This window comes from Oreochromis aureus, linkage group 3 (assembly GCF_013358895.1).
Source record: "Oreochromis aureus strain Israel breed Guangdong linkage group 3, ZZ_aureus, whole genome shotgun sequence".
Classification (NCBI taxonomy): domain Eukaryota; kingdom Metazoa; phylum Chordata; class Actinopteri; order Cichliformes; family Cichlidae; genus Oreochromis; species Oreochromis aureus.
In genome coordinates this window covers 51537834-51551296 of record NC_052944.1, presented here as the reverse complement: position 1 = coordinate 51551296, position 13463 = coordinate 51537834, and the positions used below count along the sequence as shown (strand labels likewise).

At 38.9% G+C, this 13463-nt stretch overlaps 1 protein-coding gene and 1 long non-coding RNA gene across 2 annotated transcripts; one reads left to right on the top strand and one right to left on the bottom strand.

Moving 5' to 3' along the window:
• Nucleotides 1–1108: 1108 nt before the first annotated feature.
• LOC120433911 (low affinity immunoglobulin gamma Fc region receptor II-a-like) lies at nt 1109–3489 on the bottom strand. Its single transcript, XM_039600952.1, has 6 exons — nt 3444–3489; nt 3025–3273; nt 2656–2928; nt 1821–1940; nt 1513–1572; nt 1109–1355 (listed from the first exon to the last, which is right to left on the bottom strand). Exons 1-5 carry the CDS (start codon nt 3487–3489, stop codon nt 1532–1534), a joined length of 729 nt encoding a protein of 242 aa, XP_039456886.1. The 3' UTR covers nt 1109–1355; nt 1513–1531.
• A 3707-nt stretch (nt 3490–7196) lies between these two features.
• LOC120438885 lies at nt 7197–13000 on the top strand. The gene is made up of 5 exons (XR_005612228.1): nt 7197–7293; nt 10939–11013; nt 11240–11281; nt 11361–11459; nt 11786–13000. It is a non-coding gene; the product is annotated as an uncharacterized LOC120438885 (long non-coding RNA).
• The last annotated feature ends 463 nt before the right edge of the window (nt 13001–13463 follow it).

Sequence of the window (13463 nt, the reverse complement as noted above, 5' to 3'; positions counted from 1 at the left end):
TCTTTATGAGAAAAATCTTGTAAATGTATTATTTGTATATCACAGAAAGTTACACCAATACAAAGTAAAAATGTTGTAAAAAAGTAAAACAAAAACATGATATATAAGGATGAAAATGAAAATCTTTGTTGTGAGAATGTTATTAGTCTGTATATATTATTTTCAGTGTAATCTATGACATTAAAAGCTTCTGGTGGCTTCTATAAATTAGCCTTTAGTTGTATTTTTCTATCGATTTTATAAATTCATCTGTACTGAGTCTCGTTGGTTTCACCTACTGTTGATGATTTCCTTTACTGGAGAATATAGTATAGTCATAAAACTATTATTTATGTTTAAATTTAGCTCTTTTTTGTACAAAGAGCTGGATTTTAAATAATTTTAAAAAGCTTTTTGTGAAAGCATGTTCTTATTCACTTAAATTGTGTCTTTCTTTCAGATGTTTGGGACTTACTGAAGTACATGTAGTAGAACCTGTAGAAAGAATGCTGACAAAACCCCATCCAGGCCTTTAAAAATGTGCATGTGTCTAGAGGCTGTGGTTTTTAATTTTTGGCAACAGTATTTGCAAAACTAAATGTGGAGACAGCAACATGTCAATACCATATTACACCTATGTTTTGTTTTAGCCTTCCAGGGTCAAGACATCATGAGAAACTACAACCATAGCCCATAACCCCAACTACACGTTTCAAAGAAAAAGAGAAAAAAGCATTTTGCAAAATACCTTTTAGATGTTTGACACTTAGAATGATTCTACTTTCACTTGACTGCAAAAATATAAACATACATTTAATAATATAATGATAGATGACAAATACCTCAAAGGCTATTTCATTGTGAGGGAAGTTTTCGGTACACCTATGTTTAAAGACACATTTAATCCTTGTCTTGCTGGCTGACAGTAAAGGCATCCTTCACCAGCAGCTGCAGTAGCAGAGCCATCATTACAATAGTTAGAACAACCTTTAAAAGGAGACAAGCTGTCTGTGAAGCAAAGGCACCAGTAAGTACATGTAGTCACGTATTAAAAACATGAATTTCCCACAGTGCACTTATTTCCCTCTGGAGGAAAAAAAGTCATTCTTCTAAGTCAGCATTTTAAAGTTATTTTAAAGTTCTAACTGCATCTGTATAAGTATTAATCATAAGGCTTGGAAGCAAGTCTATGTCTCAACTCTGATAGCCAGCTTTCTCTGAGTTGTCTGGCCCAATTATAATAAGCACTTGTAGAGTCACATGCAGATTATGCCAATTCTTATGGAACACTGGCAGGAGGCTGGCAGATAATGTGTTATTATTGCAGCTTATTCCTCTATCAGATTATGAGCAGGACTCTCGGATCACAGCATCAACTGAAAGAGATCAAGTTTATCAATATGAATACATGCTGATCAAAATTAATTTACCTCTTAACATTTACCAAGTTGAGAACAATGTAATTTTTAAATTGCATATATATATATATATATATTTATTTATTTTTTTCTAAGGGCAACAATGAGTACTTACCACTTCTCGGGGCACAATTTCAATGAAAATGTGAGGTCAGAAGCAAGAGCACACTGAGCACTGGAGGAAGAAAGAAAGAGGGCATTACGTTGACATGCTGTAAGGATGCTTGGAGAAATGTTGGCTATGTATTGCTTAGATAAAGGAAACAGTATAATGTGATAAACAAAAGTGGATAAATTAAAGTGAAAAATAAATAAATAAATGAGTCCACTTTGTAATTTTAGTCATTAAAAGAGGGTTAAAGAAACCAAAAAGGAAACACATTGCAGACTATACAATTTACTGTCAAGCACAGCATTATATACCCAGTTGCAGCTTCCACTGAAGTAGTCCCAACACCAGTAGCTGCAGGGCCAACCCAACCGTCACAGCTGTGCACCGCAAGATGTAGAAATTGAGTGAAAAAGCAATTTCTTCATGAGATACTGGAAGAATAAAAATTAAAAATTAAAAAAAAAAGATTCTTTAGCATTGATAAGTACTCCTGTAAGTGTAAAAGCTAAATCTGGTTCCCCCAGGAAGTCATCATTATTCCTTCTGTTTCAGGAACCCAATATCAGTAAAACTTTGAATGTTTATTGTGGATTTTGCTTTCTTTATTTTAAATTTTGACCAACTAACTATTTTAAATGCAAGCCCATTATGGTAGCCAGGATTGCTGGGATTCAGTAAAAATTACAGCTCACTGAAAGCCCGGATGTTCTGTGAATATAAATGTATCCATGCTATCAATAAAAAAATAAATTTAAACATCCATCCATTCGCTTATCCTTTTCAGGGTCGTGGGGGGGCACTGGAGGCTATCCCAGCTGTCATAGGGTGAGAGGCGGGGTACACCCTGGACAGGTCGCCAGTCTAATGCACTGAGACAGACAACCATTCGCACTCACATTCACACCTATGGGCAATTTAGATTAATCAATTAACCTATCCCCACTAACTGCATGTCTCTCGACTGTGGGAGGAAGCCGGAGTACCTGGAGAGAACCCATGCAAACACGGGGAGAACATGCAAACTCCTCACAGAAAGACCCCGGCCTGATGGTGGAATTGAACTCAGGACCTTCTTGCTGTGCAGCAACAGTGCTAACCACCGTGCCACCATTAAACAAAAAGGGAAAAACAGAAAAAAAACTATACCTTTCCGTGCATTGGATTTGCTTCTGACAGCCAGCCAGCTCTCTGGTGATTCCTCAACTCCCTGTATTTTGCATTTATAGAATCCTTCATGAGACTTTGAAACCTTTTGGATTTCTAACTTTCCATCATAGCTGGTACCCATGGGCAAGCTATCTTTGTAGAAATCAGCTGTGAAATTTGCGTCTTGTTTGTCTGTCTTGTTTCTACAGTGCAGAATAACAGCATCTCCTTCCACCACAGGATGGACAGGACTCTCAAGTATCACAGCGCCAGCTGAAAATGCAAAGAAATTTAGAAATGTTACAAATGTGCAATGGTTTAGTCATTATAACCTTCATATTTCAGATTTTAATTCTGATAATAACATACCTGAAACAGTGATACTGACAGTGTTGCTTCTCTCTGCTCCACTCTCACACCAGTATTCTCCACTATCTGAAGCAAAAGCATATTTGATCCCACAAGTCTTCGTCACAGTGCTGCTGGAACATTTCAAAGGGATTTTCTTAGTGCTCCTTACTTTCCATCCTGCTGAAATGTTAAACCCTTCACAGGTAAAAGAGACTGACTCATATTCAAAGAGCTGCAGTCTGGATGGAATGATAGAAAAAGGTGAATCTGAAAATAAGAAGAAAAATGCAGTAAAATATCAGCTGAGTTCCCAGAGATCCAAAAATGGAGGTTTACCATTCCCAACACAAAATCCAAGCCTAATACAGGGTCAGTGGTACAAAATAAGGATTTAGGCAGGAGGGCTGGAAAACATGATTTCAAGTCATGCTACTTACAAGAGATCTTAGAATAACTTTTATGCACATGTGCAGTCACCACCATCAACCCTGTAGAAATAAACAGATTTTTTTGTATGAAGATGATTTTCTTACTAATGTGTATTATTCTACCTTTAACATTAACTGTATTAACTTTATCAGTAATTATGATCTGACCAATATCATCATGAAGTAGTTCATTACTTGCACAAACATTTTATATAACGAGTACTATAAAATTCCATCCATCCATTTTCTTCCGCTTATCCGGGGTTGGGTCACGGGGACAGCAGCCCAAGCAGAGAAGCCCAGACCTCCCTCTCCCCAGCCACCTCCTCCAGCTTATCAGGGGGAACACCAAGGCGTTCCCAGGCCAGCCGAGAGATATAATCTCTCCAGCGTGTCCTGGGTCTGCCCCGGGGCCTCCTCCCAGTGGGACATGCCTGGAAAACCTCGCCCAGGAGACGCCCAGGAGGCATCCTTGTCAGATGCCCGAACCACCTCAACTGGCTCCTTTCGATGTGGAGGAGCAGCGGCTCTACTCTGAGCCCCTCCCGAATGGCAGAACTTCTCACCCTATCTCTAAGGGAGAGGCCAGCCACCCTTCGGAGGAAGCTCATTTCTGCCGCTTGTATCCGCGATCTCGTTCTTTCGGTCACTACCCACAGCTCGTGACCATAGGTGAGGGTAGGGACGTAGATCGACCGGTAAATTGAGAGCTTCGCTTTTACACTCAGCTCCCTCTTCACCACGACGGACCGGTGCAGCGTCCGCATCACTGCAGCCGCAGCACCAATCCGTCTGTCGATCTCCGGCTCCCTTCTCCCATCACTCGTGAACAAGACCCCGAGATACTTGAACTCCTCCACTTGGGGCGCCGGTCTCGTCCCTGACCCGAAGTGGGCACTCCACCCTTTTCCAGCTGAGGACCATGGCCTCAGATTTGGAGGTGCTGATCCTCATTCCTGCCGCTTCACACTCAGCTGCGAACCGTTCCAAGGCGAGCTGGAGGCCTTCACCTGATGAAGCCAACAGAACCACATCATCTGCAAAAAGCAGAGATGAGATCCTGAGACCACCGAAGTGAAAGCCCTCCGCCACTTGGCTATGCCTAGAAATTCTGTCCATAAAAATTATGAACAGAATCGGTGACAAAGGGCAGCCCTGGCGGAGCCCATCACCCACCAGGAACAAGTCCGATTTATTGCTGGCTATGCGGACCAAGATCTTGCAAAGGTCGTATAAGGACTGAATGGCCGTACTATAAAATTGTGTTTAAATTAGCAAATTATGAATTATTTCATTAAGCTTTATTCTTGAACTTTATTCTTTGCGTAGACATCCAATAGATAAAATATAATAATATTAACAATAATTTTCTTTAAAAGAAAACACGTGGTAGAATAAGTAGTAAGCACTTACTTACATTCACCATAAAAAAACAAAAACAGTTGTATATTTAAGTAAAGTACATGAGACAAGAGACATACTGTACTCACAGAGTCTACTGTAGAAAAGTATGACCTCCATGCTGTCTTGCTCACTGTGAGACTGAAGCAACATTAAAGCTTAATATGTACCTGAGGTTTTCCTCTTCCTGTGCAGGTCACTTCTGGTGTTGAGCAGACTTTAGCGAAACATTTATAAATACTGCTGTAAGTGCTTCACAATAATAAATTTAAAACTTGAATTACAGCAAAAAAGGAAGTAGAAATCATGTTTAGTGTGACTGCATGCAATGCAGATTTTAACAGAGCAATATATAACAACTGACAGCGTAATTTTGGGAGTGACAGATTAATTAAGTCAGTGGCACATACAGTACACTACCAGTCAAAAGTTTGGACACACTTTCTCATGTATTGGTTTGTCTTTATTTTCACTACTTTCTACATTATAGATGCAGACTGAAGACATCAAATATATGAAGAAAGATATATGAAATTATGCAGCAAAAAACACTAGTAAATAACTAAAAACATGTTTTATACTTTAGATTATTCAAAATTGTCACCCTTTGCTATGATTACTACTTTGCACACTCTTGCACATTTTCTTTGTAAGCTTGATGAGGTAGTCACCTGAAATGGTTTTCTAACAGTCTTGAAGGAGTTCCCAGAGATGCTGAGCACTTGTTGGCTCTCATCTCGATTGGGTTTAGGTCAGGTGACTGTGGGGGCCAGCACTCCAGCACTCTCCTTCTTAGTCAAATAGCCCTGGAGGTGTGCTTGGGGTCATTGTCCTGTTGAGACATAAATGATGGTCCAACTATGACTCATGATGGAATGTCATGTTGCTGTCATCGAAAGACCTGCGAATTCGCTCCATCCCACATTGTGGGTGCTACAGCCTGCCACTGTAGGATCTGCTCAGTGCTGTCAGAGTCTTCTGCATGGGGGTGGGAGACTTTGGGAGATGTTGTCAAACAGGGATGACAGCTTAGCTTAAATTTCACAAATTAACTCTGAACAGACTGTCTGCAAAAATGAAACATGTAGGACTAGAGCCCACCATACAGTTATGTAAGTTGCTATGAGAGCATAGTTACATGTAGTTATTGCATAATTGGCCATAAACATTATACTGCGTCTGTTAATTGTATTAATATTTTACTGTTTGTTCCTGTTTTTTTACATTAGGCTCACACTTGAAGGATTTCCTTTACATCAGATGTGGGACATATGAAACATCCCAGGTATTTGCCTTAGGCACACTGCCGTACCCAAGGTACAAAAGTCTTGCATTTGGAAATCCAGTAAGAGCCAAGGAAGCAGCGAGGACCCTGACTCTGAAGTGTGCTTCACTGAGGCGCTCAGCCACCACACCACCATAAGGTGAGCAGTTTCAGTTTTTATTTCAGCGTGTGAGGTGATATGAGAAAAAAATAATGTAAGCTATGCATTTATTATGTCTATGCTGCATATATAGCTATTGTTTTCATTCATTCAGAACCACAGCGATCGATATCTACAGGCCCAGAACAGGCACCACTATCAGCAGCAGCAGCAGCAGAAGTGGCATCAATCACAGCAGCAAAGGAACAAATGGGTTATAGAAACCCAAAGGACCCACAGTGCAATGGCTGATGCCACTGTAGAGGTCAAAAAATACATAACAGATGCGTTATTCCAAGAGCCACTGATTTACTGGGATGGCCGGCATGCTGTGTTTGTCTGCACTTTCATATGGTGGCAAAACATACCTGTACAACAAGTGTGCCGTGTGAATGGATTTTTTCCACCAACCTAAACATCCTCATGTTTGTTAACATAACAGGCAGGAAAACAGTATTTTCTTGTTCATTATAGGCACAAGTCTTTAACAACATCACATTTTTTCTTGCTTTGTTGTCTGGGGATTTCACTCAACTATGTCACAGTTATTCAGAGTTTGGTGTAATAAGTAGTACTGCAGAACACTGAATTTCCTTTGATTGCAGCATGATGTCTGGCTTTGAAGGTCAAGGTCAATGTCAAGTTTATTTATATAGCACATTTCCAAACAGTCCATGCTGCACAAAGTGCTTAACAATGTCACAGACCCAGCTCTGGAGGACTCGGGGTCCGTGAGCAGTGTGGACTGTTGTTGTTGTTGTTTTATGTGTATGTGTGTGCACTGTTCCGCTGTCTGGGGGTGTTGTTCCATGTGTCTATGTATAGGGAGGTGTGTGTGTGTGTGTGGTTGTGGCTGTGGCCAGGAGGCCAGGCTACAGGCACCGTCAGGCCTGTGGATGACCGGCCACGCCCAAGGAGGATGCCACACACCTGCAGCGGATCAGCGTCGGCGGAGGGAGCTACTTAATCGTGTGGTGAAGCCTCCATCGACGCGGGATCATTGCATGAGACTCCACGTTAGTCTTCAGCTTAAAGTAAGTGTGTATATGCGCGCAGTTGTAAAGTGTCCTGACGGCTGCTTCTGTTGTTTCCCCAGAAGAAATGTGGAGCTACAACAAATAAGTAGATGAAATATGTCAATAAAAAAAGCTAAAACAACAACTAAGGCTGCTAAAAACCAAGATGTTTAGGTCAAAGTGTGTTAAAAGCGTTAAAAAATTTGTCTTTAGTAACGACTTTAAATTTTCGAGCGTTTGTGCAGATCTAAGATTTGGCGAAAGATTATTCCAAAGTGTGGGAACTGCCACAGAGAAGGCTCTGTCACCACAAGACTTAAGTTTAGTACATGGAATGGATAACAATAGTCTTGAATTGGACCTCATGGTTTTCTCTGAATCATAAATAAATAGGTGCTCAGACAGGTAAGAAGTGGCTCGACTGTTAAATGACTTAAAAACAAAAGTAAGAGTTTAAATTGGATCCTGTAAGGAATAGGGAGCCAGTGTAGAGAGGCCAAAACTGGGGTTATATGCTCCTTCTGTTTAGTGCCAGTTAGAAGATGAGCAGGTGCATTTTGGACCCTCTGGAGATGATAAAGTGAGGCCTGGTCAAACCAAAAGTACAAAGAATTGCCGTTGTCCAGTCTGCAAGTAATGAAGAGATGAAATACACGTTCAAAGACATTAGCTGGAAGGTATGGCTTTACCTTGGCTAGCTGTCTCAAATGCAAAAAGCTGGATTGGATTACTGTGCTCACCTGCCTGCGCAGTTTCAAGGAACCATCAAGGTACACACCGAGGTTTTTAACATTTGTCTTACAATTGGAAGAAAATGGGCCCAGAGCACTGTTAATGTGATTAGAAACAAAGTTACCAAAAATGAAAGCTTCTGTTTTGTTTACATTTAATTTAAAAAAAATTTAAAGACATCCACGGTTTAATGTAATCAAGACAGCGTAATAATAGCTGAAGTGAGTCTGCCCTTGCTTTTAAAGGCAGATAGACCCTTTTAGTCCATCAAATGATTCCAGCCGTGATAACAGAATAGGCAGAAAGGCTGCTGACAGGTCCAACAACAAGAGGGCAGCAGGGCTGCCAGAATCCAGAGTTAAAAGAATATCATTAAAAACCCCTGAAAGTGCCGTCTCAGTGATGTGTAGTGATTTAGAATAGAATAGAATAGAATTCAACTTTATTGTCATTGCACACATCACAGGTACAGGGCAACGAAATGCAGTTTGCATCCATCAAGTGCTTTAGCCGTGATATAGATATATTACAATATATATTAGCAATAATATAGATATGTAAGTATATTACAGAAACGGGTCTATTATGGTATGTTATAATGTACACAGTATGAAGTATGTTATGAATATGCTATAACTATAAGTATGTACAGGCTGTAGTGAGTACAAGCTATGTACAGGCTATGAACAGGATATAAATATGAAATAAAGACTATACAGAAATCTGAGATATACAGTTATACAGAAATGTGAACTATGCAAGTTATGAACAGTTGTAGGATTAAAAATTATCGTATGTACAGAATGATTATTTACACAGAACTATACAGTAGTGCAGTTAAGAACTGGATTAAAACTTATCAGAGATCTCATTAAGATCAAGGTGGGCCTGCAACTGTAAATGGACCACTTTCTCCTGAACTAGACATAGCAGTGGTGGACAAGCAGAGGAAGACAGCCAATGTTGATGTAGTGATATCAAATGACTGCAACATCAGGAAGAAGGAGCATCAGAAGATGAAGAAGTACGAAGGGCTCAGAGAAGAGCTCCAGAAGATGTGGAGGATGAAGGTAACAGTGGTCCCAGTAGTAATCGGTGCACTCGGTGTAGTGACCCCCAAGCTAGGCGAGTGGCCCCAGCAGATCCCAGGAACAACATCAGAGTTCTCTGTCCAGAAGAGCGCAGTTTGATTTGATTTGATACTGATATTGAAACAGTTTGTCTTTTCAATCAGGTTACAGTTGTTGGGTTCATTCTTAGTTGCCCTGCAACATGACACAATTAAAAGCTACACTTTAGCTATTAGCAATGACTAATAGCCGCTCATTTTACTGGACTTCTTGAACCTCTCCTTTCCCTATTATGTCCCTCCATTTAATTTCTTACTGTGTTAATTTAACCTCTCCTGTGTCCCTTCTCATGCAGTTATCCTCGCTGTCACAGGAGGCTGTTGCTGCTACCACCAGCCCTCTGGCTTATGTTCCTTCCTGATATTCAAATAATACCCTCTACTTTTACCAATTATTGTCTGTTAATATAATAGTGTACTATGCTGTGGCTGGTTTTACTGCTGTGCATCAGCTCTTCAGTTAAAATATTTTCAACACCTTTTTTCAGGACAATAATTTCACTTGGACAATGGAGTTATCTGTAGGATTCATGATTATGCTTTTCATTTATACACCTTAAACAGGTATGTTAAGTTTGTTAAGGTACAGTAAGGTTTGTCCAAGAGATCAAACTGGGTAAATTCATGTTATTTTGGTCTTTTAAAATATATGAGATGCCAATCATTTGATTCAGGTATCTTAACCCAAGGTGAGATCTAAAAGCTAAAAACCAAGGTCAGATCTAAAACCTGTATGACACAATCTAAGCAATCTAAGTGTGTTCTATGTACCATTCACATACATTCATACTCTGATGAACAGGGGCAGATCTAGAGACAGTATTTAGTAAAAAGCATGACTTATATATATTATCATAACTCTGGATTTACTGGCCTGTAATTAGAATTTAAGAACTTTGAAGTCCGAACTTTCAATGTGTCCTGAAACAGAGACTCGGTGTGGCTGCAGCTTGTTGCTATGTCAGCTTACATCAGTCATGTGCTTTGGAGGTGCAGCGTGTCCGTGGACCACAGAGGGTTAATAACACTCACCTTCCTTCCATTTCCAGAGTGTAACATCCACCCACCTGTGTAAAAAGCGAAATTCCCATGGTGTTGTTCAAAATGTGCTCTGGCACAATCATAAGCATCGCTTGCTACTGAAAACAAGAAAAAAGCCGGTCCTGCTATGGGCTGAACCATTTGTTAATGGTGGAGGGGGGGAACACTATCCAATATATTCAGTTTTAGTATTTATATTCACTGTTGACTGTAACTACGCTCAAACTGTTAATGCTATCTTATTTTAATAAACAACACTGTCATATGCAAAACTGGGGTGGCACTTGGGGTGGCAAGGGATCATTTTAGGGTGGCACTTGCCACCCCATGCCACCCTTCTAGATCCGCCCCTGCTGATGAATGAGAGTTTTTCTTGTGTATGCTGTTTTAATATGCAATTCATTTGAGAGCCATTTTTGTGAAATAAAATCTTTGAAGCCTGAGACTTGAAATTTATGTTATGTTAACAACCAGAAATGTACATTTATTCACAGGTAAATTATTCACAGGTAAATTTATAAATGTAAATTTATTCACGTTTTGTTTATGTTATGAAACAGCCATACAAGTCACATTTAGGGACACACATACACAAACTTGTTTTTTTTTTGCCCTTCCTGATATTCAAATATTAACTATCTTTAATCATCTTATTTCCTTGTCTCTGTTCACGTAATAGTACTACTATGCTTGGTTTGTTGACTCTATTGTGCATCAGCTCCTCACGTATGAAACATTTTTGTTTCTGCTATCATTTTCAGGACACTAATTTCACCTGGCAATGAAGCTATTTGTGGGATTCATGATTTTGCTTTTCACTTATGCAGCTTCAACCGGTACGTTGGGTTCTGCTTTCTGGTGGTCATTTTTTTTGGTTTTATTGTTTTAAAATGGTCATATTGCTCATGTTTCTCTCTCTGTTTGACTTAAAATTATGATTTTGGTTAGTACAGTGTAAAGAAGAATCAAATCTAAAGTGAAACTTACACTGGATGTCATTCTGTGAGATCAACAGACAAAATTTGATAAAAGTGTCATTCATATTTTATTTTTCTGTTCTAGCAGCTCCAATAAACATTGCTTCAGCATCAATAGAGAATGCAAGTAAGAGAATACTTTCTAAACCAAATGAAATGAAAGAATGATACCAGATGATAAGAAGTGCTTTCATTTATTCTTCCAGGTCCTCAAATTTACCTTGACATTGGCATCATAGCTGGCATTGTCATTGTCACTGTGATTGTCTTTGCATTGATAGGAATGGCTGATCAGGAGCAGGCTGGTAAGTGTGAAATTTTCTCAAGTTAAATATTCAATTTGAGGCTTGGCAACATCATCTTTCATTTTCACTGTATGTGAGATTTTAGTGCTACAGTTCAATATAAAGCAGTATTCACTTTTTGCCTAACTTTGACTTCTTCATTCTTTTTAGATGAATGTGTCAATTTAAATAAAGGTTGAATTTGCTGTTTCATGTGCATAGATTGACCAGAATGATTAAATCATGAAAAATGTTTATTGTTTTTAAGGCCACTCACCTGTGTGTGTGTGTGTGTGTGTGTGTGTGTGTGTGTGTGTGTGTGTGTGTGTGTGTGTGTGTGTGTGAAGGTACAACTACAAGTCAGGACTCATTCTGTGCAGAATGTTGCAACGACTGCTGGAAATGTTGTAGAGGTTTTGTATCCTGTTGTTGTACTGAATCCCTCAACATAGCTTGTGACATATGCTGCTGTCTATTTTAAATGGAAAAATTCATCAACAATAACCGCTTCCCTCCTCCTTTGGATGCTGTACACACTACAGTTATTGTCAGTTGATTGCCTGGGCTCACCTTTCATTTCACAGAATACGAAGTGTTTATATATAAATAAAAATAATAACAATAATAATAACAATAACAATACATTGTATGTTAAGCACCTTTCAAAACACTCAAGGTCATCTTACGCAAAATAAGTAAATGATAAAATAATAGAAAAAAAATACCCACCCCTCTCTTTTCACATCAGAGATATCCCATATTCTCCTGCACTAGTTGCTATAGAGTATTTTCTTGTTTGTGTTTATTGAATATATCTGTACTATGTTGTTTTGGTGTTGTTGACAGTAGTCCTTTAATATTACACAAAGATAACTAGATTAAATATAAAATACAATCTAAATGATGATTTAACTCATTAAGGGAAAAAGAATCTTTCCAAACCTACCTGACGCTACATGAAGAATTCCACCCTTGTTAACACATCAACCACATTTCTTTGAAAGTTGTTTTCAGTATCTCAGCCCACACCCAGGCTTGTCATTGGCAGGTCTGATTACTCAAGAAATCATTTAAATAGAAACTGTCTGAGAAATTGAAGTAGGCCAAAAGACGTCAAAAAGCATAGAATATCTGGCTATTAGTTGACATTGTAAAGCTGAGGCACATGTAGGTTAAGCAGAAGGTCAGTGATCTGAAACACACCAGCAAGTCCATCGTTGAACAGCTCAGAAAAAAACAAGATGAATATTTTTAGAGTGGCTTAGTCTTAATTTACATCAGATTAAGATGCTTTGATTGGACCTTAAACATGCTGTTCATGCTCGAAAACCCTCCAATGTGGCTACGTTCAAATAATTTGGCAAAAAAGAGAGAGCAAAGGTGGCAAAGCGCTTTGGTTTAATTTGTTACACAAGTAGATTTGGTTAGTTTTTATGTTGGGTTTTTTTTCATTAATAAATTAAATCATAACTTAAAAAAATATTCTACATAATCATGTTGTGTTTGTCTATTACTACAATTTGATTGATGATCTGAAAAATTTGCAAAACCTAATAAATCAGGAAGGGCTGATCCTTTTCACAGCACTGTATCTGCTGTATGTTTGTTCTTTCCCTGTTTTCCTTTGAAAATACTCTCATTTGTTCATACATTTACAATATGCAGGTATTTTGAGATACCTGCATTTAACAAGTTCACTCAAGTCACCTGGACTTGCCCACTCATCTTCAGCGTGTTGCACCATCTCCATGCTGACAGCTGGTGGTATTACTGCAGTGGAATTAGGAAACTGCAACATAGTTTGTAACTAAAGGAACTTTAACTGAGCTAAAAACTGCTTAGCATGAAAGCTGTACTGTAGGTGTATTTTCTTTCACTAGATTTGAGTAGTCAGTTGACCTGCATATAACACATATTGTATAATTCACCTTCATTCATCTTAATAGTAGTTTATATTAGTTTATATACATTGATTTCAAACATATATGGTACGTACAATTTTTTGATGGTTCCCAGCTCTGAAAG